The 27614-nt window shown below is 39.2% G+C and overlaps 2 protein-coding genes and 1 pseudogene across 31 annotated transcripts in view; 1 reads left to right on the top strand and 2 right to left on the bottom strand.

The window, feature by feature from the left end:
- Window positions 1–4732, bottom strand: part of TRMT1L (tRNA methyltransferase 1 like) — a 39515-nt gene extending 34783 nt beyond the window's left edge. For 2 of the 4 annotated variants that reach the window (XM_063648082.1, XM_063648089.1), the window contains exon 1: window positions 4558–4732. In XM_063648082.1, coding sequence (XP_063504152.1) covers window positions 4558–4732 — 175 coding nt within the window. Of the gene's footprint in view, window positions 1–3600; window positions 4108–4557 lie in introns of those variants that run through there. The other 2 variants (XM_054466426.2, XM_054466419.2) reach the window with 2 other exon arrangements.
- The window catches only part of SWT1 (SWT1 RNA endoribonuclease homolog), a 131564-nt gene continuing 107614 nt past the window's right edge, over window positions 3665–27614 (top strand). For 2 of the 27 annotated variants that reach the window (XM_063648020.1, XM_063648028.1), the window contains exons 1-7: window positions 3899–4126; window positions 7953–8045; window positions 13695–13775; window positions 15438–15496; window positions 21454–22195; window positions 25181–25240; window positions 26738–26849. In XM_063648020.1, coding sequence (XP_063504090.1) covers window positions 4043–4126; window positions 7953–8045; window positions 13695–13775; window positions 15438–15496; window positions 21454–22195; window positions 25181–25240; window positions 26738–26849 — 1231 coding nt within the window. In that variant the 5' untranslated portion in view covers window positions 3899–4042. Of the gene's footprint in view, window positions 4127–4170; window positions 4442–4628; window positions 4994–7952; window positions 8046–13694; window positions 13776–15437; window positions 15497–21453; window positions 22196–25180; window positions 25241–26737; window positions 26871–27614 lie in introns of those variants that run through there. The other 25 variants (XM_063648022.1, XM_063648024.1, XM_063648035.1 and 22 more) reach the window with 22 other exon arrangements.
- Window positions 18437–18811, bottom strand: LOC129021258 (large ribosomal subunit protein eL22-like; annotated as a pseudogene).

The following is a 27614-nucleotide window of genomic DNA, read 5'->3' as shown; positions in this document are numbered from 1 at the left end:
GACATGGTGTGTTTGATGTACTACTGGTACAGTATTCCAGCAATAATGTACAATAGGCAGCTGGCAATTTGTTTTTGGAGCTCAGGAGGGATTCTAGAGATACAAATCGTAAGTAACACGTTAGGTGAAACTATAAGAATAAATAAGAAAGCCTAAGAAAAAAAGTGTGAAAAATAAGAGAAAAAGCCAAGACCCAGTCTTACCTAGTTATGACTGATTTCAAACAACTAACTAGGCTATGTAAAATTAATTTTAAAATGTGATTTATATTTTAATTCTAATGCATTTCAAATTTCTCAATCATTACATATCTGTCCCACTAATGCATTTTCAGGTTTCTCAAGCATTACACACTCTTCAAATTAAATTAAATTTGGAAATACATGAATAAGTCTAAAATAAGTTTAACATGTTCTGACTGGGGTGGGTGGGTAGGGGATATATTCCCTACCTGTTGCTGAACCCGCTACTGATTATTATAGATAGATATAATCTGGTAGTGAGGTATGAGAGATGTAGATATTTATAAGAAAAATTAAGTAGAAAGAATCAGGAAGGTAGATTCAGAAAAAATAAATGGTAAGGGGAATCAAGGTAATGCAGAAGCCAAGGGAGAAGAGTCTATAAATGCAAAACGTTCAACACTGAATATCACAAACAGTTACAGACATCAAGAAAGCATGTCTGGTGACCTTTAAGAAAACAGGTTCAGGGAGGTGTTTCAGAGTGGAAACAGAATTGGAAGGGGAAAGGAAATACAGAAAATTAGGTTTTTCTTTTTTTGAGAAGTTTGATGGTATAAAAAAGGAAATGAATCAGACTGTAACTTGCTTTTTTTAAGTATGGGAAACCTGAATATACGTGCATTCCAAGGGAAAGGAACAATTACAAAGTGCAGACTGAATATATATTAAGATTAGGAGAAATTGATACGTAAAGAGCCCAAGGAGACAGGAGATGGTGGGATAAACCACGGGGCCCTCTAATATTACGTCATTAGGTTACACAATTTAAAACCTTGAGACTTTAAAATTCAATTCTTCATATTAGCACCTTCTTGACTACTCCTCTCCGAGCTTCACTATCAGTTCATTTGTTTACCCATTTGTATAATTTGTGTCCTTGTTCACTTTCCCCACAAATAATCAACAGAAGACAAGGCCTATTTCTTGTTCATCTTTCTGATGGCTAAGTGCCTAATGCAGTAACTTGCAGATAGGAGGCACTAAAGTTTGTTAAACAAGAAGTTAAAAAAATTGTTAGACTTTTTGGATGCAGTAGCACACTGTGTCAATAATTTTGGAATCCAATTCAGCACTATCAGACATTCCTGCTCAAATTTATTAAAAGGTAATTTTTCATATTATTATTATTTAGAGATGGGTCTTGCTCTGTCACCCAGCCTCCATGGAATGTAGTGGCTCAATCATAGCTCACTGCAGCCTCAAACTCCTGAGCTCAAGCAATCCTCCTGCCTCAGCCTCCTGAGTAGCTGGGAGTATAGGCTGGTGCCTGGTTATTCACCTTATTTTTAAAGGAGCAACAAACAATATTGGTTAATTTCCTATATCAGATACTGGTCAAATGAGTTATAATGAGATATAATTTCTATAAACAGGTAAAAACTTATTCCAGAAATGAATCCATGTGTACAAACTAACCTATCTAATTTGTAACCATAAAGGCTTTTGGTTCCAGAGTTCAAAGATCTGTGTATGTAAAACAAGATAAACAGCAATCAATAAAGACGTGCCTATTGAAATTATTCTATTAAATAGCACAAAATAAAAGAAAGGAGCTTGGTTAAGTTAGAAAACTAAAAATCCTGTGGTCTACTACTGAAGAAACAAAGATCTGTCTAAAAATGCATGATATGCCTACAAACATCTCTGAAATCACCTTCTGGTTTAAGATAGTGCGTATCAGACAATCTGTATGCAAAATACTCAATCTGCTTTTTGTAACACACTATTAATCCAGAAGTCAACAGGCAAACTTCTTGTTAAATCAGATGTCTCCAAGATGCTAGGAGGGTCTTTTACAACTTATTCTATTACTTTTTCCTCAATTTTCAATTCTATTTCAGATAGGCTATCTTCATCTTACCTAGTTATGACTGATTTCAAAGGACTAACTAGATCAACTAAAAATAATGTTTAAAATGTGATTAATATATGTATTGGTTCTAATGCATTTCAGACTTCTCAATCATTACATATTTGTCCTACTAATGCATTTTCAGTTTCCCATATAGTATACATTTTTCAAATTACATATTTGTAAATTTTGGAATATACAGATAAGTCTTTTCTATGTTTAACATATTTTTGATGGTGAGGAGGTAGAGAATGCATGCATTTCCTAAAGCTGCTGAACCACTTCTGACTAATATAAACAAATACAACTTGGAAGTGAGGTAGGAGGCTACTTAGGACGGTGGAACCCTCTCAGCTCCCCATGCCTCCCCCATCCCTACCCACTGTAGTTAAAGAAACAACTGGCCTTATTTTGTACCTACAAGCTCTGATCTTATATAATGAGAAGAGGCTTACCTGAAGCATCCTGACTTTTGTCTTTCCTGTGATTAGCCCTACTCTGAAATCTACAACAATTTGTATGTTGTTTCAAAACTGCAAAATAATCCTATCTATAGCTATCTAACGTTTTATAAATATTTAACTCAAAACTGGCCTAGAAGTAGGAAAAATAATGAATTAAAGACTATTTTAAGTTCCAATTCAGAAACCACATAAAGGTCAATTTATGACCACAAACTAAATGTTAAAAGAACTTAAATTATGTCTTTCTTAGACCTTACATTTTAAAATGTTAGAAGATCCTTAAGAAAGTGTTACTCATCAGTCTTTTAAATTCCTGTATGGTCCAATAAACCACCACTTAGAAAACATGCAGGCACATTCAGAAGCACAATAATATGGGCCATTAATTCTCAACAGTCTATTTCTGATGGAATGGAGTACAAAACTCAATTGGTATTTATGTATGGGGGAAAACATCCATAAATTTAGTCGATTCTTTCCTAAACTACTACTCAGCCTCAAAATCTCTTCGGAATCAAGCTGTTAGTGGGGGAAAAGACAACTGAAATGAGAAAAACTCATCTCCTTGTGGCTGTCGAAGCAGAAAAGCTGGTTGACAGCAATGGTTTAGAAATGTTGGCAGCTAGGATCTACTACCGTAAACAGGTTGCCTCGGTTACTATGTCACATTTGAAAGAACTTAGTTAACCATGGCAGACTGGACTGCGGGAAACTACCAAATTATGTGTAACTTCCTATTTTTGTACCTTGAAAAGATTCCCTTTTAAGAAAAAGCCCTTAACCTCATTATTTCCTTCTATTTGCAGCATTCCTGACCTCCACATATCTCTCACCGTGACATCCCCGAGGCTTATGAAGATGCCGTCTCCCATTCTGTACCCCTGCTTTAGCCGCTACACGGGCCCCTCTTTCCTCCCCACCATTTTCCTAATCCTGCCTTGCCCCATAAAAACCATCCCGGTGAAGGGCCTCCCCTACTTCCCAGCAAGGCGCACTTTCTCTCTTCTGCGGCAGAAAGATCTGGGCCTCCTGCACTTACTGCTTTTAGCCTCCTCAGGGGCAGAGGCTAGGGACGGGGACAGGGCCGGAGCCTGGGCCAGGGCAGGGGCTGGGGCTGGAGCCGAGGCCGGAGTCGGAGCCGAGTCCAGAGCCGAATCCGGGGCCGGAGCTGGGACCCCAGCCGAGTCCCGGGCCGGGGTCGGGACCTGGACCTGGGCCACCTCCACCTCCTCCTTCTCCAGAGGCAGCAGCTCCTCCTCCGCCATATTCTCCATAGTTACCGCCTCCGTGCCAAGCCCGCCCGGGGACCCGGAGTGGCGCTCACGGCGGGGTCAGAGAACTGACGTGAATGCCCACAGGGCTGGATCCAAGGAGTGGGGAAGCAAGTGGGGAGGGCGGGATGCGTGCAACAGACAAAAGATGAAGAACCAGTGACCAAATCCTGTTAGTAGAAAACAGAAAGCCAGAGGCAGCGATTCCAGATGCCCGTCCGCTTCCCTTTCCCCGAGGCGTTACGACGCCACCACAAACTGCGCAGAAGCATACTGGGGACGGCGTCCAATTGGGTAAGAGGGTTTGGTTTCTACGGTGCGTCTCCGGCCCACCGGGCAACCACCAAACCGAACAAAGACTACAGCACCCACACTACACTGCGCAGTCTGGGGGCGGGGCCGGAGTTCAAGCCTTGGAGGAAGTAAATGCAAATGCAAGCAAACGCTGCGGAGTGGTGGGTAGGCAGTCTGGATCCGGGCGCAGAACTACGTTTCCCAGCGGGCGTACAGTTGGTGGGGCGGGGTGTGTGTGTGTTGCGGGGGGGTGGGGGCGGTCCCTCTCCTTTGGCCTGGGGCTCCGGAGTCGCCACTGCCACCGGCGCTGGTAAGGTAGGAACTGCGGGGTGCGTTGACGTTTTGCTGGGCAGGTTTCCCCTCGTCCCCCGCCCCAAGTATCCTGGCGGGCGGGCTGCCGGCCGGACTGGGGACTCAGGAGTCACCCGGACCTGGGCGGGGCGACTCTGTGGGCGGATCCGGGGACGAGCCTGCTCCGTGGAGGGTGTGGTTCTGGCCCGGCTTGCCTCCGGGGCTGCCCCTTGCCAGGTGCTGGGGTCTGGTCGGTTCGTGCGGAGCCCGCGGGCCGCGGCGGTTTACTAGCAGCTGAGGAGCTTGCCTGTTCATCCAGCTGACTTGGAATTAGGGTCTGTTGATTTCGCACCCTCACCTACACCGTGACCCGAACGCTCTTTTTCTTTGTTTTTATTTTTGCTTTAGTCTTCATGTTGCCAGTATCAGCAGTTCTGCGGTGTGGCTAGTGGATAGAAATTAGTTGTTTTGCTCTATTGTGCCTTGTTTTCAGGCTTTTAATAACCAGAGCTCTGAGTGGGTAGAGCTTCGGGTCATTTGATTTTGATGCGTTTCAGATCCCCAAAACATATGCTAGTAAGTCCCCTGTCCCCCATACTTCTCTCTCCTTCACTCTTAGTGCCTACTTGACATTCGAGCCTCTCTTGTTTCTTTCTTCTGCCCCCTGCGATAAATCCACTGGGACAGAAAGGAGAAAAACGTGAACTTTCTGGCTGCCCTGCTTGGGCTTGGTCCGAACCTTCTAGGCAGCAGGGCGGGAGAGGGAAGCCCAATTTAGTCTCAAGAACAAGATGCGCGCTTCCAGTTAGCTTTTCTTAATTAAGTTGATAAACGCCAATCTTCGTGGTCTATTTGTTTCCTACTTGTTTCAGAACCCCGGGGAAGAGATAGCATGATTATTTGGCACTTTGAAGCACTAACTGGAAATTAACTCCTCCCCCTATAGTTAAGAAGTATATGTCTGGAGGGGTGTGTGTGTGTGTTTAACCTCTCCCCAGTTTAATGGGAACAGATTATCCCTGTGGAGCTTCTGTGAGTTATAGTCCTAAATCCCTTTTAGTGATCGTCCCGCACAGCTTTTATCTAGTATTCCTGAATGTATAGTTGACTCATGGCTCAACAGTCAATTAAAAATGGGATAACACTGACTATAACTTATAGAAATGCTAACTATATCTGTGCATCATCCAATAATTCTTGTTCTCATTTCTTTTTTTTTTTTTTTTTTACTGTCGTTCATGATGATTTTTTATTTCTAAATGACTAGATGGTTAACTGAAAGCTAGATTCAGTATGTTAATGTCATTTAACACCAGCTGGAAACCAGATTAAAAGGGTCAGATTTTAGTATCTGGATTCTGTGGGAATTTTTGTAAGAATTTCTAAGCATGGTCTCTGCTTGTAAGACATCCTGAAGAAGGAATCGTCAATGTTTGAAGAATTAAAGAAATAATGTTATTCATCTATTGCTGCTGCATAAGTTATACCAAAACATAGTAGCTTAAAACAACAATAAACATTTATTACTCCACAGTTTCTGTGGGTCAGGAACTCAGAAATGACTTTCTGGGTTGATCTGGCTTTGGGTCTTGTGAGGTTGCAGTGAAGATATGTGCCAGGGCTGCTGTCATGTCACTTGATTAGGGGTGCAGGATCATCAGCTTCAAAGGTAACGCACTCACATGCCTGGCTGTTAGTTGGTTCTGGTTGTTGGCAAGATGCCAGTAGTTCTTCCCTTGTGAGCCTTTCCATGGGCTGTTTTGAGTGTCCTCATGACACTCTGGCTTTCCCTAGAGAGAGCAGTCCAAGACAGAACAAGGCAGAAGTCATGATATCTTATATGATTTAGCCACATACCACTATGTAGCAATATCTTATTGGTTACACAGGTCAGCCCTATTCATTGTGGTAGCAGATTACATTAAGTGTGTGATTACCAAGCATCAGGAATCATCAGGAGCCATCTTGAAGACTGGCCAGCACATGAAGTGTCCCCTCATTTATGTTTTGATTTGCGTAAAATCAATAGGAATTTCACACTAGTATGAATATAAAACATTTGTCCGAATAAACATAAACATAAGTGTTTTTCTGGGATAGTCCACAATACTGTCATCCACTAACAGTATTGACTTGGTCCACAGCAGGGCTGGAAAAGTGAGACTGGGATGGGAGGTGGACAGAGGAACTACAGTGAGTGAATTGGAAGTGGTTCAGAATGAAAGAGTTAATATTCCACAGAAGAAGAATTCACTCATTTATTCACTCAGTAGGCATTTATGAGCACCTAAGTTTTTAATACAGCATACTCAAGGAGCTCAGTGTCTAGTAGAAAGACAACCATACGAGCAAGTATGTATGTAGACATTACTGTATACCAACCTATGCAAGATATATATGTGTATATATATATATATATATATATTAATTTTTTTTTATTTTTGAGATGGAGTTTCGCACTTGTCACCCAGGCTGAAGTGCAGTGGTGTGATCTTGACTCACTACAACCTCTGCCTCCCAGGTTCAAGCGATTCACCTCCTTCAGCCTCCTGAGTAGCTGGGATTACAGGCATGCACCACCACACCTGGCTAATTTTGTATTTTTAGTAGAGATGAGGTTTCATGATGTTGGCCATGCTGGTCTTGAACTCCTGACCTCAGGTGATCCGCCTGTTTCGGCCTCCCAAAGTATTGGGATTACAGTGAGCCATGGTGCCCAGCCGCAAGATATATTTTACATCTATTGTTTGAGTACCTCAAAAACCCTGTGGGATGGGTTATCTATTTTACGAGTAATGACACGAAGACTTAAAAAAAGCATGTGATTTGCCAAAGTCTTGTTCAATGAATGACTGAAGGTGTTTTGGGAAAATGAAACTTATGACTAATTGGCTTTGAAGTGTGGGTGGTGAAGAATATAGCAGTCCTGGAGGCAGTTGAAAATGGTGATCTGATGCTTAAGTGAGAAGTCAGGGATCAAGGCATGGTTTGAGACTCATTCCTGGAAAGGTAATAGATGAAGCTGAAGGAGAGGAGTGGGTAATTTTGAAGGAGAATGTAAGTGAAGAAAAGTGGAATAATGAGAGAATCTTGTCATCTTGGGAATGGTTAAAAAATAGTAATCATAGTGCTGGGAGTGGTGACTCACACCTGTAATCCCAGCACTTTGGGTGGCGGGCGGATAACAAGGTCGGAAGGTCGAGACGAGCCTGACCAACATGGTGAAACCCTGTCTCTACTAAAAATACAAAAATTAGCCAGGCATGGTGGCACATGCCTATAATCTCAGCTGCTCAGGAGGCTGAGGCAGGAGAATTGCTTGAACCCGGTAGGCAGAGGTTGCAGTGAGCTGAGATCATCCCACTGCCCTCCAGCCTGAGCGACAGAGCAAGACTCCATCTCAAAAAAAAAAATAAAATAAAATAAAAAGTGATCATATTGTAAAACTCCAATCTTTATATAACTGAAAGAAGACAAATTTTTATTTTCTTTTTTATTGCAAAAAAAAATCCCATATTTTTAATGTTTATGTTAGCTTTTCAGGATGTCCAGCAAAGAATCCTGTGGGAAAAAAGAGACATCTCAGAGGAAAGACACCACCACCTCATCACCCAATTTTGGTGAAAAAGTAAGAATTTTGATTTACTGACCTAGAGATACATTTCCATTTATTTTTGTTTAATGAAAAAAAAATACACCTTACTATTATAATGATTTATGTAAATATTTTGTTCTGCCCAGCCGATCCAGGAAAAGTCATTTGCTTTTCCGGTTTTTTACTTGCATTGTTTTATTTATTCCTCACAACTGTGTGAGGTGGGTACTATTATTCCAATTACACAGATGAAGAAACTGAGGCTTAGAGAGTAGTTTTGTAGAGGTAAGTAATTGGCTTAGGTATTCCTGACTTGAATTCTAAGCCCCCTAAATCCCCTCATTATTAGCAATAACTCAACATTGAACCATTTTCCATGTTTTCTCCTTTTTCAGTTTCCTCAATGTTGGCTAGGATTGCATTCTCATCAGTCAGAATGGCCAGCGCTATGTGGCTGAGGCTAATAGTAGGGAAGACATACTTACCATGTCTTTCTCTGTTCTCTCAGACACTACCTTAAGAACTGTTTTGGGGCTGAGTGTGGTGAATCATACCTGTAATCTTGGCACTTTGGGAGGCCGAGGCAGGAGGATCACTTGAGCCCAGGAGTTTAAGACCAGCCTAGGCAACATGGTGAGACCCTGTCTCTACAAAAAAAAAAAAAAGCCAGATGTGATGGTGTGCACCTGTGTTCTCAGCTACTCAGGAAGCTGAGGTGGGAGGAGAATCACTTGAGCCACGGAGACCAATGCTGAAGTGAGCTATGTTCGTAGCACTGCACTCCAGTCTGGCTGACAGAGTGAGATCCTGTCTCAAAAAAGAAAAAAAGAAGTAGTATTTTGGTAGATGAAATTTAGGTATCTCATTAATTGAGCTGGGTATTGTCTCCAGGAAGCAAAACTGCAAAACAAACAAAAAAACCACGTAATCAGTTTCATTATATACTCTCTGAATAGTATGGGTAGTTGATCATCAGTATTAGAGAGTGTTTATGCTGTGTTACTGTGCAAGATGAGAGACTAATCTGGCAAAGGTGAATATTCACAAAAGTGATTTCTGTGGTGGCAGGTTAGTTCAAAAGACTTTTTCATGACCTGGATGAAGTTCCAGACAGTGTACTTTTTGGTGTTTGTTCCTTGCTTACTTACTAACTTTCTGATTACAAATTTGGTCTCACAGGTATAGCAATAGTTGGAAAGGCAACACTGAAGCATGGCCATACAGTACTCTGTGTAATTTATATACTCTGCATCTCCATTTGCCATTATTAACTGGCATGCTGTTTGCAATTAACCCCTCATTCCCTCTTAAATCTACTTAAAACTACTAAACTAAAAAGGTTTAGTCAGACTTTTTCTTTCCATAACTCCTATAGCAGTGGTTTCTGTGTTGCTAAATCCATTGGTCATTTCTAAGACCTCATCTGACATGGCATATCAGCAGTATTTGACATAGCTGATTACACCTTCTCCTGGAAACACTTTCACGAAGCTTTTTGTTTTCCTCTGAGTCTGCTTGCTAGGGAATTCGCCTAGCTTTAGAGATACCATATTCTCCTGATTTTCCTCCTTATTGGTGACTGCTTCTCAGTGTCCTTTGCTAGTTCCTCCTCATCTTATAAAACTGTAATCTTTCAGGTACCCAGGCTTTGTTTTCCCAATTTAATAAATTGTGATTCCATTCTTTGACTTGCTTAGGCAAGTCAATCCTTGTGATCGTGCTCTACCTGCACCTATCAGCAAATTCTATCAGCTTTCTTTTTATAATGTATAGGCATACCTTGGAGATATTTTGGGTTCAGTTCCAGACCAGTGTAGTAAAGCAAATAGTGCAGTAAAGTGAGTCACATGAATTTTTTGTTTACCCAGTACATATAAAAATTACGTTTATACTATACTGTAGTCTATTAAGTGTACAATGGCATTATGTCTAAAAAATGTGCGTATGTTAATTTAAAAATACTATAGGCTCAGGCAGGAGGATCCCTTGAGCCCAGGAGTTTGAGGCTCAAGGGATCCTCCTGCCTGAGAATCGTGCGACTGCACATCAGCCTGAGCAGCAGAGCAAGACCCCATCTCTAAAAGTCGTAATAATAAATTTTAAAAATACTTCATTGCTAAAAAATGCTAAAGATCATTTGAGTCTTCAGTGAGTCATAATCTTTGCTGCTGGAGGGACTTGCCTTGATGTTGATGGCTGCTGACTGATCAGAGTGGTAATTACTGAAGGATGGAGTGCTGTGGCAGCGTCTTAAGACAGCAATGAAGTTTGCTACATTGACTCTCCTTTCACAAAAGATTGATCTCTGTAGCATGCAATTCAGTTTGATAACATTTTACAGCAGAACTTTCAAAATTGGAGTCAGTCTCTCAAACCCTATGTAATATTCTAAATCATTTGTTCTCATTTCAACAGTGTGCATGGCATCTTCACCAGGAGTAGAAATCAATCTCAAGAAACCGGTTTCATTGCTCATTTATAAGAAGCAACTCCTAATCCATGAAAGCTTTTTTTTTTTTTTTTTTTTGAAACAGAGTCTCACTGTGTCTCCCAGGCTGGAGTACAATGGTGCGATCTTGGCCCACTGCAACCTCTGCCTCCTGGGTTCAGGCGATTTTCTTGCCTCAGCCTCCCAGGTAGATGGGACTACAGGCACCCGCCACCATGCCCAGCTAATGTTTTAATATTTTTAGTAGAGATGGGGTTTCACTGTGTTGGCCAGGCTGGTCTTGAACGCCTGACCTTGTGATCCGCCTACCTCGGCCTCCCAAAGTGCTGGGATTACAGGCGTGAGCCACAGCACCCAGCCCTCATTAAAGTTTTATCATGAGATAGTAGCAATTCAGGCACATTTTCAACCTCTACTTCAAATTCTAGTTCTCTTACAGTTATTTTCTCCACTGAAGTCTTGAACTGCTTAAAGTCATTCATGAGGTTTGGAATCAACTTTTCTAAACTCCTGTTAATGTTGATATTTTGACCTACTCCCACGAATCATGAGTGTTCTAAATGGCATCTAGAATGGGGAATCCTTTATAGAAGGTTTTCAATTTACTTTGCCCGGATCCATCAGAGGAATCACTGTCTATGGCAGCTATATAGCCTTACAATATGTATTTTTAAAATAATACAGTGTGAAAGTTAAAGTTAGACTCCTTGATCTATGGACTGCAGAATGGATGTTGCATTAGCAAGCATGAAAACAACATTCATCTCTTTGTACATCTCCATCAGAGCTCTTGGGTGACCAGGTGCATTACCAGTGAGCAGTAATATTTTGAAAGGAATCTTTTTTTTTTTTTTCTGAACAGTAGGTCTGAACAGTGAGCTTAAGATATTCAGTAAATCATGCTGTAAACACATGTGCTGTCATCCAGGCTTTGTTGTTTCATTTCTAGAGCACAGGCAGAGTAGATTTAACATCATTCTTAAGGTACCTAGGATTTTCTGAATGATAAGTAAGTATTGGCTTCAACTGAAAGTCACCAACTGCATTAGCCCCTAACCAGAGTCAGCCTTTCCTTTGAAGCCAGGCATTGACATCTCTCTGGCAATGAAAGTCCCAGATGGCATCATCTTTCAATATAAGACTGTCTATGTTGAAAATCTGTTGTTTAGTGTAGCAACTACCTTCATCAATGATCTCAGCTAGGTTTTCTGTATAACTTGCTGTAGCTTCTACATTAGCATTTGCTGTTTCACCTTGTACTTTTATGTTACAGAGATGGCTTCATTCCTTAAACCTCGTGAACCAACCTCTCTGCTAGCTTCCAACTTTTCTTCTGAAGCTTCCTCACATCTCTGAGCCTTCATAGAATTGAAGAGAGTTAGGGCCTAGCTCTGGATTAGGCTTTGGCTAAAGGGAATGTTGTGGCTGGTTTGATTTTCTATCCAAACCACTCAAAACTTGCCCAATATCAGTAATAGGGCTGTTTTGCTTTCTTATCATTTATCTGTTCGCTGGAGTAGTGCTTTTAATTTCCTTCAATAACTTTTCCTTTGCATTCATAACTTGTCTTAATTGTTTGGCACAGGACTAGCTTTCAGCCTGTGTTGGCTTTTGACATACCTTCCTCAGTAAGCATAATCCTTTCTAGCTTTGATTTAAAGTGAGAGACTTATAATTCTTCCTTTCACTTGAACACTTAGATGTCATTGTTGGGTCATTAATAGGCTTAATTTCAGTATTCTTTTGTCTCAGGGAATAGAGAGGCCTGAGGAGAGGGAGAGAGACTGGCGAATGGGTGATTGGTGAAACAGAACACACGCAACATTTATCAGTGAAGTTTGCTGTCTCATATGGGCAGTTTGTGGTGCCCCAAAGCAACTATAATAATAACATTAAAGATCATTTATCACAGGTCCCATAGCAATATAACAACAATGAAAACGTTTGAAATACTATGAGAATTACCAAAGTGTGACACAGAGACATGAAGTGAGCACATACTGTTGGAAAAATGGTGCTAATAGACTTGCGATAAACCTTCAATTTGTAAATAATGCAATTATCTATGAAGTACAATAAAGCAAGCCACAATAAAATGAGGTATACTGGTGTTCAGCGTCTGACTACCTCCTTTACTGCTATGTCCATGATCCAAGCACCTTGTTTTCCTAAATTATTATAATAGTTTCGAAAATAACCTCCCTACTTCTGCATTTGCTTCCTTGTAGTCTGTTCTCAACACACTAGCTAATGTGGTCCTATTAAAATATAAGTACAATCATGTTTCTCCTCTGCTAAATACTTTCCAGTGTTTTTCCACTTCATCCAGAATAAAAGCCAAAATCCTTACCAGGGTTGACAAAGCCACCTCCTCTCCCCATCTCATCCCTCTGACACTCTCCTGACATAATTTGCTTTTCTACTGCATGGCCTCTTTGCTGCTGTTCCAACAAGCCAGGCATGTTTCTGCCTCTGGGGCTTTGCCCTTGCTGGCATCCCCTTTGAGTTGAAAAACTCTTTCCCTCAATATTCTAATGGTTTGTTTCTTCACTTTATTTAGGTCTCCATTCAGATGTCAGCTCGTACGTGGGGTCTGACTACTCTGTTTAAAATGGCGAGTCTTCCCCACTGACTCCCAGCCCTTTCTGTTTCCTTTCTCTGCTTTACTGACTCCCAGCCCTTCCTGTTTTCTTTCTTTGCTTTATTTTTTTCCGTAGCATCATCTGACACACTAAATATATTACTTGTTTATTTGTAAATTCCTGTACTAGATTTTGGCCTTCATGAAGAACTGTTATTATTTTTTCATTCCTCTCTCTCCACTGTCTAGAATGTCTTTGGTACATGGTAGGTACTTCAAACAAGTTTGTCCTAGGTTTGTTGGATTCAGAATCCAGTGAAAAATAAGTGGATGTGTGGTTTTGCATTGTAGAAGACTGACTCTCACCATGGCAGTGCCACCTCACAACAACCTTATCTGAGCTGTCAGCTGGCTTCCTGCTCTGACACCTATATCCCACCTCATCTCTATTTTGTGAGCATTTAGGGGTTCTGGCTTCTAATTGAATCCCCCTTCCTTTTACCAAAGTTTGTGTATCTGTAAACATTGTTCTCCACCAAAGTTCATTATTGAATGTAAATGTTGATTTGTAATACTAGTGATGAAATAGTTCTGTTTATACTGTGCTTTATTTTGTGCTTTTTAAAATTCATTTTCTTTATGGCATTCTTAGGACAAGAAAGAGAGAAAAACCTCAGCAAGTTCTACTAGTTCATCTTCTATAAGATCAGTTTCATCAGAAAAGAGAAAATTGGTGAGTGTTTAGATATCATAACTAACTAAAAGTTATTTATGCTAAAGTTTTAATCAACAGTGTTTGTGATATAAATTCCTCCTATACTTTTTGATAGCCAATAGAAAGTCAGTGTTGTTTTCTTTCTTCTACTCACCAAACCGTTTATCAACTTTTGTTATTTCTTGTACTGTTAGGCCCTACCATGTGGGATTAGACAACATGGCTATAAATTTAGACAGTTTTTAAGTCCTCTCACATATATATGGTTATGTATATATATATTTTTTGAGACAGAGTCTTACTCTGTTGCCTCAGGCTGGAGTGCAGTGGTGCCACCTCGGCTCACTGCAACCTCTACCTCCTGTGTTCAAGTGATTCTCCTGCTTCAGGCTCCTTAGTAGCTGGGATTACAGGCGTGCACCACGAGGCTCAGCTAATTTTTGTATTTTTAGTAGAGAAAGAGTTTTACCTTGTTGGCCAGGATGGTCTCAAACTCCTGACCTTAAGTGATCTGCCCCCCTCAGCCTCTCAGAGGTTATATTTGTCTCTTTGAGGTAGCCAAGGCAGATACATTGTTTGCATTTTCAGATTCAGAAATTGAAGTCTAGAAGGTTAAGTAACTTTTCCAAGGCCACAAAACTGTGTACAGCAACAGAGCCAAGTCCAGAGTTCTTTCCACTGTCATACAAATAGAAACAGTGACAGCAGATTAAACACAATAAGCTAATCCATAGGTTAGTGCTAATGTACTTACCACATTCAAGTTGAAGTTATATACGTATCCAGGACAGCTACATAGTTGTGGTGGGTATAAGATAAGGTAGTGGAAGTTCCAGGGATGCAGAATTGTGTTTTAAGAATTTACTTGTTTTCATATAATTAAGCTGCGGTTTCTATTTATTTTTGCAATATTAACCTTCTTAAAACACCGATTTCATCCCATTTCTCCTCTGCTGAAAATCTTTACTCACTATTTGCCATTCAGGGCTCTCTCAAATTTGTTCATACCTTAACTATCCAGTTTTCTTTTTTTTGTTGTTTTCCCTTCTTCCTTGAAAGAGGCCTTCTTGCCTTTCGCTAGGCTGGTTTATTTTCTTTCTGCTGAATTTATACCAGTTATCCTCAGTTTCTCAGAATGCCTTCTTTTACCCGCCTTTCAAGCTTTATTATTTATTGTTATTTTGTCCACCTGTTTTCCTAGGTACCTTTCCTCTTTAGGTGGTTGATATTTTGAACTGTTTTAGCACTTTTTTGACTCTTCTGCTTTGACACTTAGTTACATCATTATAGTAGGTTATTTGTACGTGTTCTACTTCTCTTGTCTTTATTATTTTATGTAAAACTATAAGCTCTAAGCTCTTTAGGACATGGATTATATTTTATGTCTCTCTTACCTTTCTTGTGCTTGGCCCAGTTTCCTCAGAATACGTAGAGAGATAGGATGGTAGCATAGAGAGAGTCAGACAGATCTGTTTACAGACGACAGATGACTGCTCTGCTGTGGCCTCTGTTTGAGTTTTGTGAAATGGGGATGATGATAATATCCATCTCACCGGATTATTGGAAAGATTAAGTAAAAGTATTGTGTCAGCCTATTCACTATCATAAACTGTGGGAAAAAATATGTACCAGTGCACAATTTGTGTTTCCTAAGTGATAGACTTTTTTTTTTAATTTTAGAAATCAGATCATACAGATGTTCTATACTATAATATAAAAAGAAGACAAGAACTGAAAAGGTAAATTTCTCCTCTTTCTTTTTACTATTTTGGTTTAGAGTTATGAGACTAAATACTTAGATTTAAAATTTTTTAAAATTTACTTTGAAGAGGACTGTTTTGCATGCAAATATCTCTAGCTATATCACTGATTATGATTATAGAACTTTCTTAATATTAACTATATATTTAAAAAAGTTGAGTGAAATAAAAATCTATGAAAACTATTGTGTAAATGACACTGAAATGTACATTTTAATCTCAAGTGATTTGATTTTGGCACATGATTGTAATATGCATAACTTCATTACATACATTAGTGAAGTAAGTTATGAGGCTAATTTAGAGATTTTGGATAAATCATTTTCATATATTACCCATGAAGAGAGTATGTATCTTATAGAATTGATATGGCTTTAAAACCGTGTTGATTAACCAGTATGTGGTTATAGCTAGAGAACTTGGGGAATGATGGTCGGAATAATGGAAATTATTATTCTTTAATTTCTGCACTTTTTGGATAAAAATTTCAGTGAAATTTTGGTGCAGAAAGTACTTCCTGCTAATGGGGATAAATAAGTATACAAAGTTATAACGTGTGATAAAACTTGGTAAGATCAAGGTTTCTCCAAAAATAAGAAGTTAAGGGAAAACAAGTAAGATGGCATTAAATATTATAAATAAAAGCTCTGCTTCCCAAACAATCTCAGTTAGTGTTTGCTAAAAACAAAAAACAAAAACAAAAAAATTCATCTCGCCTCTGTCTTTTCTTCAGTTTTTCTTCTGAATCATCTCCTGTTTTTTGGTGATACTTTGCTTCTGTGTTATTCTCTGTTGAAGTATATTCTTGCACTAATTTCATATTATGTTGACTATCCCTTGCTACATTTTTTGAACCATTTTAATGCCTTTTACACTGATATCTTTTTTTTTTTTTTTTAATTTTAAGTTCTAAAACACTATTTGACTTTAAAGTAGTTACCTTTTGTTTAAGGACACATTTTTTGGCCTTGATATTATATCAATATATACAAGAGGGTAAAATATAACATGTTTTATAAAAATCTCCCTGTTAATTCAACTCTAGAGAAGTTTCTGAAATTGGTGTGCAAACAGTGAAAGCCATAATACAGATGAAAAATTAGAGATAATTTTATCATCTGGAAAGGCGGTTACAGTGCACCATTACTGTAATTCCTGTTCCATGATTTGAATACATAGAAATGTATTAGCAATAAAAATATAAGCAAGAAGCTGGGCACAATGGGTCATACCTGTATTCCCAGCACTTTGGGAGGCCGAAGTGGGAGGAAGGCTTGAGGCCAGGAGTTTGAGACCAGCCTGGGCGATGTAGTGAGACCCCATCTCTACACACACAATTTTTTTTTCAGAACTTAAATGCTAACTTCAGCCCAGGATTAATTTTTTTTTTTTTACAGCTAAACTAAAAATTACTACATGGGAACATCAATGCAACACACAAGTAAAATTTGTAAACTCAAGGCACAAACTTATAGTTAATGAGTTAATGATCATGGTAAGGGACATTGCCAAAGAGCTATTGATGCCTCAGTGAAGTCTGAAAGAAACTGCCTTCTCCGAAGGCAGAGAAGAAATATGCAAGCAATTCTGCTTCAAAGAAATTTGCACAGAAAGAGAAAATGCTAGAGCCGTTACCATAAGTGAAATTGCAAAGCCGCAGCGTGTTCAACTCAACCCACAAAGCACCAAATGTTAAATTGGAGCCAAGGTAGAATTTGAACATTCAATTTTCAGCTTTGCAACTCTCAGAGCACAACAATTTCAGGTGTGGAAACCAACTGTAGGCAAGCTCTTTTAAAAACATGAATTTTATACACCGTAAATTCTGAAACAGAGCAGACACTTCTGCGTTATTGTTCCAGTTTCTGAAGGGCACCACAAGGCATCAGGGTCTCTTTCAAAGTCACTCGCTGCAACAATTCTGTCTTCCTAACTTTGGTAGCCCCCTCTGGTGGTTCTCTAGCCTTTGTACGCACTGAGGCACACCACTGTTTGTACAATGACTTCTGACATTAAATCCACTCATGGCCTAAGTAGCATGAAGCAGCTGTTTCCTGTGCACCTCCTGTCTCCTTGGCATGGGAGGTTTCCCAGTCACTTCTTCGTGCCCCCATTCAGGAGAGCCTCCAGAGCTCTCGGCACGAAGGGCCCCTAACTCTGGGTCCCACACAGGAGGCCACATCTGGAAGCTCTATTCCTCTAGCTCCCTCTGCTGGAAAGCAAAGTGACAGTTTGTTGCAAAGACTTGTAGAAACAGATTATGTATAAACTCCTTCTTGTACACATTTACTTAATTTAGAACCTGGGACTTTTTACAGTTGCTGTCCAAACCTTTTATGGTGGGTGATGGACTATGCAGCAGTGCTGAAGGAGCACAGTTTCTTTATATAGGAAGAAAAGGATTAGTGTACATAAATGTGTACATCAAGACAAATTTATAATAAAAAAAAGAAAGATGAGGGCCCAGAAACCTGCATTTTATTGACACTGTCATTTTCCACAGGGAATCTTAGGCAGACATCACCTGTTTTCTTTTAAGTAATGAGAGAAGCCCACTTGTATTCCTGAATCATTTTTTGAGAAAAGCACCAGAGACGATTGACAGTCACACTTTTTAAAATAAAACAGTGACTACTTGCAGCCTACATCTCCCCACCCTCATCTACCTGCCCTATGGTTGTCAGTTCCCTTAAAGTCACTGTCTCCTTCTATTCTGGTATTACCATGATAATTGAAATTTTCAAACAAACAAAAAAAAGTCTAGTTACAAATGAGTGCATGGCATCCCAAATGAAGCCCTTTGACTGTGATTTCTAATTTTCTGTGCAATCCATACTGTACAGATACAAGGATGAACCACCATTTTGGTTCCCAAGTTTTATTCAAGAATTCATATAAAATATTCCACATAAATGAATTTTAATCCTCGTCTTCCTCCTCTTGTTTGTTCTGGTTAATTTGGAAGTAACGTAATTCATAACCCCTTTTGCTGTTAGCAGTTACGCACATCCAGTCACGTAGATTATTCTTCAAATATTTCTTATTTCAAATACCTTTTGGGAAGAGGCATCTCGAAAGTCATGGTGATCTTGCCCTTGCTCCTTTTGATCACAACCCCTCCACTGACATTCCTAACTTTTCTGTTCACTTTGATCCTCTCTTGCAAAAACTGCTCAAAATTGGCAGCAACCATGATCCATCTTCTATGGGGTGGGTGCAATCAAGAGTGAACTTCAGAACCTGCTTCTTTTTTTTTTTGCCCCCCTTTACCACAAGGTTTTTCATGGGTGCCATGGTGGCAGTGAAGGCAGAAAGGGCATTTTTTTTTTTTTTCTGTTGCCTAGGCTGGAGTGCAGTGGCACAGTCTCGGCTCACTGCAGCCTCCAACTCCTGGGCTCAAGTGATCCTCCCACTTCAGCCTCCCAAGTAGCTGGGACTACAGGCGCATGCCACCACTGCACTTCAGCCTCGGTGATAGATTGAGACTCTGTCAAACAAACAAAGACATACCTAAGTTCATGCATGCATATATGATGAAAACTCAGGTGAAACTCCTATAAAAACTCTGTTTATGGTTTGCTCTTACATAATTAATTATTTGAGAAGTCATTTGTTAAATGTGTCTCTCTTGCTGGGCTGTAACCTAATTGAGGGTAAAGACTCTATCTGCTGTGTCCTCTACTGCCTCTTGGGTGCCTACCAGAGTGATGGCACTGAAAAGGCACACATTTACTGATATAAATTAATAGATTGTGTTTGACATTTTTCCCCTTTTTTTCTGACTACAAAGTAATATCTACTTTTATTAAGCAGGAAAATATAATTATCACCTCTAGCTATTGCTGTTTCTAACATTTTAGCACCTTTCTGGCCTTTTTACTATGCTTGTTTAAGATGTTGAGACCATATTATATGTACAGATTTGTATCCTGGTTGTTTTTGATTTTCAATGTGTTTTATGTCACTGAAGACTTTTCATAAACATCCTTTTAAAAAACTGTGATATTCCGTCATATGAATATGTCACTTTTTAAAGTCATTTCCAAAATTTTAGCAGTTACTTTGTACCTGATTGTTTTGCTATTATAAGTAATCCTGAATTAAATATCTTTTAATATATTTTTTCATTTCTGATTTTCTTCACCTTGGTATGTTTTCTAAAATGAGAATTTCAGATGTGAAAAAATACCATTTTTAGAGTTTTTAATTTATATTCAGATTTCTTTGTGGGACTGTTATGTTGTTTTACATTTCTACCAGCAACATGTGAGAGTGTCCATTTTACAACCCCTTGCCAGTATTTGATGTTATTGTAAAATCTTTGCTAATTTGATAGAAGAAGATGGTATGGGCCAGCTGCGGTGGCTCACACCTGTAATCCCAGCACTTTGGGAGGCCGAGGTGGGCAGATCACGAGGTCAAATTGAGACCATCCTGGCCAACATGATGAAACCCTGTCTCTACTAAAATACAAAAAACTAGCTGGGCGTGATGGTGTGTGCCTGTAGTCCCAGCTACTTGGGAGGCTGAGGCAGGGGAATCACTTGAACCTGGGAGGCAGAGGTTGTGTTGAGCCGAGATTGTGCCACTGTACTCCAGCCTGGCGACAAAGTGAGACTCCATCTCAAAAAAAAAAAAAAAAAAAGAAGAAAATGATATGTTATTGTTATTATTAGCATGTCTGTGATTACTAGAGAAGTCAAACTTTTTTTAAATGTTTATTAGCCATTTTCTTTTATTAATTTTCTGTTTATGCCCTATTCTAGAATCTTAGTAGTTTTTGATGAGCTTTTTATCTACTAAGGCTAGTAAGCTTATTAACATATTATTTTGCTAGAAGTTAATACATCTAACAAACACCATTTCCTAGTTCTTTAAATTTTTATTAATTTTTAATATGCTAAAGTTTTAAAGTAAGTAGTCACATATTATCAGTGTTATCCTTTGTTATTTCTCCCACTGTTTTTAAGTTTGGGAAGTTCTCTATTAAGAAATCAGGCTGGGCATAGTGGCTCATGCCTGTAGCCTCAGCACACTGGGGAGGTTAAGGTGGGCAGATCTCTTGAGCCCAGGAGTTCGACCAGCCTGGGCAACATGGCGAAACCCTGTCTCTGCAAAAAAAAAAGAAAATACAAAAATTAGCCAGATGTGGTACTGTGCATCTGTAGTGCCAGCTACTCAGGAGGCTGAGGTAGGAGGATCTCTTGAGCCTGGTATGTTGAGTTTGGAGTGAGCCAAGATCGCGCCACTGCACTCCAGCCTGGGTGACAAAGTGAGGCGCTGTCTCAAAAAAAGAAAAAGAGAAATTGGATAGGCCGGGGTACAGTGGCTCACACCTGTAATCCCAGCACCTTGGGAGGCCGAGGCAGGTGGATCGCTTGAGCCCAGGAGTTTGAGACCAGCCTGGGCAACATAGTAAAACCTTGTCACTACAAAAAATTACAAAAATTAGCTAGGCATGATGGCATGCTCCTGTAGTCCCAGTTACGTGGTAGGAGGATTGCCAGAGCATGGGAGGTTGAAGCTGCAGTGAGCCATGTTTGCATCACTGCACTCTAGCCTAGGCAACAGAGTGAGAACCCGTCTCAAAAAACAAAATGGAATCACACATACGTTCTGTTTTTCTTCACTGGTTTTTAAGGGTTTCATATGAAGCACAAAATTATTATGATAATAATAATTATTTTACACTTAAGCATTTAGTCCATTTGGAATTTATGTTGTTACTATTTAAAGTTGTAATTTTTTTTCCAAATAGCAAACTAATTATTCTAACACCATTAAGTGAGTAATCCTTTCCACTTCATTCTTAATGTAGCTATTTCTACTTTTTATGAAGCTTAATGTCAGCCCAATTCTGTTATTCTAACTAAAATGATAGAGTGCAACATTATGTATAATTATAATGTAACCTAGGTTTCTGTGCTGTTTTACAGATTGAGTGTAGAAATTGACACTCTCAGAAGGAGACCAAAAATCAGTTCTTCATCCCAAAGACCTATTAAACTCAAAGAAGCATCATATTCAAATGATAATCAAATTATTTCGCAGAGTCCTTCTTCAAATGGAACTAAAAAAGACATACATAAATGTGTAGACTTTAAACCTAAAGATACCAAATTGACAAATGCTGGGAGCAAGCTTGACCATGGAATTAAAAGCCTTAGTAGTCCTAAGATTGCCAGTGATGTGAAACCTAAAGCCGAAGGCCAGGCAAGTGAAAATAAATGGTCTCATTTACTTGTTCAGAGAGAGAAGATGAAAGAACTCAAGAAAGAAAGAAACAGTAAATTTAGAGATAATTCTGAAAAATGTGTCTCCGAGAAATGGAAGAGAAATCAATTTTCTCAGGATTATAACTCCAACAAGATAATTAAGGAACCCTTGGGATCTAGAAGACAGAAGATCAGTTTCAAAATCCCTATAAAATCCCGTGACACCCTCCAGAAACTTGTAGAAGAAAATGTCTTCAACATAGATTCTAACAAGTCGAAGACTAAGCAGGAAGAAAGAGAATACCTGGAAAGCTCCCAGGTTTCGTTAAATGTGACTAGGCAGAAAACTGAACACTTACTTTCAGATTTCACATATAAGCGGACTGCTCATGAGTGGAAACGAAAACATCATTATGACCATGAAGAAAGTAATGATTCACATTCTAGTGAAAACCTAACCCAGGTAAGGTGGTAAAAAATGAAGAATATAGGTTTTAACAGAGTTTATTAATATAGTTAAGTTTTTTCCATATTTTTATATTTTTTTCTGTTTTTTTTTTTGTTGTTGTTTGTTTTTTGTTTTTGAGACAGGGTCTCACTCCGTTGCCCAAGCTGGAGTGCAGTGGCACGAACCTGGCTCACTGCAGCCTTGACCTCCTGGGTTCAAGCAGTCCTCCTGCCTCAGCCTCCCTAGTAGCTGGGACTGTAGGCACACATCACTGCACTGGGCTAACTTTGGTGTTTTTTGCAGAGATGAGGTTTCACCATGTTGCTTAGGCTGGTCTTGAACTCCTGGGCTGAAGCAGTTGAGCCCTGCTCAGCCTCCCAAACTTCAGGGATTACAGATGTGAGCCGCTGCACATGGCCTTTTTAGTTGTTTCTATTACTGATGATAATCATAGATGGCTGATTCAAATTTGTTCATGAAGATATATGTTTGTTTGTTTATTTTACTCTCTTTAATTCCAACTTTTTTAGGAAGATATTTTGGCAGGTATCAAGGATTCATAATGGAAAGGAATGTGTAAAAATGTGGTGAGAAGCAGTTATAGATAGTCCTTTGAAAAAAGCATTGTATGCTGGAGAACACTCAGGGGACAATATTCTGAATAGTCTTTAAACAGATTATTTTTTGCAGTGTCACCATGTACCAGGCACCACAATAAAATAGCTTGTAAGAGATAACACAGTTTGTTTTCAGGGACTTACTCAAGTGGAGAGAGACACAAGCAATTTCCTTAAATAGGATAAGTATAATACCTATCACTTAATAAGAGAATACACAGCAGGGGATTAATATAGCTTTGGTACATCGTGAAAGAATTAGTTTAGAAAGGTATACTGGAGGGGACTGGATACAATGGCTCACGCCTGTAATCCCAGTGTTTTGGGAGGCCCAGGCAGGCAGATTGTGTGAGGCCAGGAATTCAAGACCAGCCTGGGCAACATAACGAGACGGGTCTCAACAAAAAAATAAAAATTAGCTGGGTGTGGTGGCGTGAGTCTGTGGTCCCAGCTATTCAGGTGACTGAGGTGGGAGGATCACTTGAGCCCAGGAGTTCAAGGTTATGGTGAGCTGATCATGTAACTGCACTCCAACCTAGGTGACAGAAAGAGACCTTGTCTCCAAAAAAAAAAAAAAAAAAAGGTTTACTGGAGGCTGGAGGGAGTAACATTTAAACAGACCTAAAGAATGAGGTGAAGTGAGGTAGAATGGGAGAAGCAGGGATATTTTAGGCAGAGGGAGCTACATGAGCAGGGATCTAGGCTAGAAAGCTTGGCGCATCTATTTTGCTTTAAAATTATGTAATGTAATTGGCATTTATGGACTACTTTGAGAACCTAATCTCTATAATTTTGTTTCTATGGCAAATAAAGTTACTTATCTTCAAGAGAACTTTCAGAACTGTGGAACCTCGGAATTTTAGAACTTCAGAAATTCTGAAATGTAGAGACCACTGATAAACAGGGATGGTTAAGCCTACCTGCTTTTAGATATTAAGACTGTGGACTGTGGCCAGGCCCGGTGCCTCACTCCTGTAATCCCAGCATTTTGGGAGGCCGAGGTGAGCGGATCACGAGGTCAGGAGATTGAGACCATCCTGGCTAACAGTGAAACCTCATCTCTACTAAAAATACAAAAAAATTAGTTGGATGTGGTGGCAGGCACTTGTAGTCCCAGCTACTCGGGAGGTTGAGGCAGGAGAATGGCGTGAACCCAGGAGGTGGCCCTTGCAGTGAGCCAAGATCGCGCCACTGCACTCCAGCCTGGGCGACAGAGCAAGACTCTGTCTCAAAAAAAAAAAAAAAAAAAAAGACCGTGGATTGCAATGGTAAGATGTTTCTTATGAAAAATGGAGGAATTATAACTAAGGAGGCCAGAAGAGCTTGGGAATTAGTATTTTTAGGTTAAGTGAACCAGAAGGGGCCCAAAGAGGGCAAGAATTGAGTTTGAATTGAGTTTGTTTTCACTGCTTTCTTAAAGGAAAGAACCTCCAGTTTTTCTTCTTGTGTTATAACCATTTCTGTAGAGTAGAATGAAAGAAAGGAACTTGAAGTTGCCAGTATGTTCAGTGATCATCATTGTATCATTGCCTGGTTTTCCCATTGTGCTATACATCTAAGGAATAGCATGAGAAATCTCTGCAGTGCATCGTATAGTTTCTTTTGGTCTCTATGTAGAATTACTACACAAACCAAAAGAGGTACATAGCAAGAATATTAAGTTGCAGAAGAAGCAGTTTTTCCATGACCACTTTCCAGTTATTGGAATTTAGACTCTTTATAAACTGTTCTCAGATAGCAGCATTATCAGGCTTAAAGTCATTTAGACACAGAAACAGCAAGTAAATATTGTCCTTATCTTGTGTATATTATCTTCAGCATATTATTGATAGCAGATAAACATCTTAATACCCTGTTTGTTTTTATGTTTTACCCACTAATTCCTCAGTAGATAATTAGTTTCCAAAAATAATGAGTGTACTTTACAAGGAAAATAATTATATTTTCTTTTTCTGGATTTAGTAATCCTGTTATGCTTTCTAAAGAAAAAATAACTCTTTTGTTTACAAAATATACAAAAATTAGCCAGGTGTGTTGGTGTGCCTGTGGTCTCAGCTACTCAGGTGGCTGAGGTGGGAGAATCACTTGAGTCCAGGAGGTTGAGGCTGTGGTGAACCACAGTTGTGCCATTGCACTCCAGTTTGGGTGACAGAGTGAGACCCTGTCTTTAAAAAAAAAAAAAAAAAGTTTGGGAGTAGGGGTAGGTGGGTAGTGCTACTGACATTCTGGAGGACAGAGGTCAGTGATGCTGCTAACCATCCTGCAATAGACAGGGCAACCCCTAAAGTGAATTATCTGACCCTGAAGGTTAATAGTGACAAGGTTGAAAAACCCTATTTAGGTTATGCTTTATTCTTAGCTAATGAAATTGCTTTCGTTTCAGAGTTTTGAAGCACCATGTTCTTCTGTGTCATCTGAAAGTATCCAGGATGCAGATCAAGAGGTTATGGATATTCTTACTTACTTTGATATTTTTAATGAAATTAAGTCAAACAGTTCCTACTTTTAATAAAAAATGATGACTGTAGAAACCTTGATAATATGAAAATAACAATGATGTTTCTATTTAAATCAATATGTAGGGTTTTATGAAGTCATCCAAAACTATTCAGAAAAGTATACTTTAGTACTTTTTACTTTTGTTTCTAGTAAGGTTATCTGTTGTGAACAAAGAGCATGAAACCAGTGGCCCACAAGTAATCTGAATTTTGATTTAATATTATGACACTTTCCCTGTTTATGCCTAGGGTTGCCAAAATGCAGTAGGACATTAACATGTTTTTACTTCATTTTAAAAATCATCAATAAGATGAAAACATTATTCAATGAAAATGAGAGTACACGAGTGTTTATCTTTTTACCTGTTGCTTCATTTCCCAACCAGAGTCCCCTGACTGATCTTCATAGAATTTTATGTTGACTTGTCCTAAGTTAAGATGAGATTCGTGGAACACTTTGTAATTGTCTTTTTAAAGACTTTCAGGCCAAGCACGGTGGCTCAAGCCTGTAATCCCAGCACTTTGGGAGGCCAAGGCGGGAGGATTACCCGAGGTCAGGAGTTGGAGACCAGCCTGGCCAACATGGTGAAACCCTGTCTCTACTAAAAATACAGAAATTAGCTGGACATGGTAGTACATGCCTGTAATCCCAGCTGCTCAGGAGGCTGAGGCAGGAGACTTACTGGAGCCCGGGAGATGGAGGTTGCAGTGAGCCAAGATCGTGCCACTGCACTTAAGCCTGGCTGACAGAGCAAGACTCTGTCTCAAAACAAAACAAAAAACTTTCAAACTATATTAATTGATTTTTATTTGTGACAGTCAATTGTATTTTTCTGTTTTGAGGTGCTCCTTGATAGAAGAAAGATGTCTCACCTCTGATCTAAAGCTAGACTGTATTTTCATTTCTTTGTGTCACAATACATCAGAGAAGTATTTCTGTGAAGTGAGAATGGTTTTAAGATCTAGATTTCAGTTTATGATGGTTCATAAACAATCTTAGAAATCTCAAGAAGAATGCTTACTGTCAAGATAAAAATTTGACTCCTAAAATGAAGTGAGAATTGGAATGAGAATGAACTTACTTTAATGTCTAGGTATTTGGCTCTGTGCAAGGAGCTTCACCTAGCTTATTTCATTTATTCCTCACAAAAATCCTAAAGGAAATAGATATTAAAGATTTCTATTTTGTGAATTAACAAACTGAGACCCAAAGTTGTTAAATAATTTGCTTGCATAAGTTATGGAGGTAAGAAGAAAACTATTTTGAAAACCATGTGTGTGTTTATAAATCTTTATTCTTTTACTATGCCCCTTCAGAGTTTTATAAAATTTTTTCTTTCCATAAACCATCTCAAGTGAATTAATTAAGAATTAATTGCTTTCCTCTCTTGTCAATCTGCAACGTAACTCAAAATATTTCACTGGGGTCTTTTATACTTTAGATGCAGGTAGTAGAAGAGCTTCATGCTGCACGTGTGGAAAAAAGTGTGGATTTACCTGGAGAGTTAATGAGTATGGAAATTGACTTAGAAGATGATGTACATTCCTCCTCTGGTATACCCTATATGTTGATGTGTATGCTCCGCTATGCTTTCCTAAAAATTAATGTGCCAATATTCAATTTTTATAATATTTAGATGAAAAATGTTAAAATGTGCTCACTTGAAATGAATGATAAAGTAATAGTTTATTTTTTAGGTACAGGAATTAGATCCAATATTTGTCTTATTGGTTTTACATATTTCATATTATTAGTTAGATATATTTTCTCTTTTTCTGTCAAGAGGTAGTAATTAGAATTATGAGTTGTCTTTTATTCTTGCTGTTATAACTTTAACAATTTCAACTATGTAAAGCACTGATCAGAAATAATGCAGAATAGTTGGTGCAGTGGCTCACGCCTGTAATTCCAGCATTTTGGAAGGCTGAGATGGGAGGATTGCCTGAACCCAAGAGTTCAAGACCAGCCTGGGCAACATAGTGAGACCTCCTGTCTACAGAAAATAAAGTTAGCTAGGTGTGATGGCATGCGCCTGTAGTCGCAGCTACTCAGGAGGCTGAGGTGGGAGGATTGCTTGAGCCTGGGAGGTTGAGGCTGCAGTGTGCCAAGATTGTGCCACCCCATTCCAGCCTGGGTGACAGAACAAGACCCCCTCTCTCTCTCCCCCCCCCCAAAAAAAAAAAAAAAAAGAATGCGGATTGCTTGAAGGTATTATATGTATTGATTTCTTATTCATGTTGTGAAATTTTGATCATTTTTTTTTGCTACCGGGAGAAGGTAATGATAGAGATTATCTGAAATCTATCAGTGTACTGTTT

This window comes from Pongo pygmaeus, chromosome 1, assembly GCF_028885625.2.
Source record: "Pongo pygmaeus isolate AG05252 chromosome 1, NHGRI_mPonPyg2-v2.0_pri, whole genome shotgun sequence".
Taxonomy (NCBI): Eukaryota; Metazoa; Chordata; class Mammalia; order Primates; family Hominidae; genus Pongo; species Pongo pygmaeus.
The sequence above is the reverse complement of the archived record's forward strand: the minus strand, read 5'-3'. Positions and strand labels throughout refer to the sequence as shown.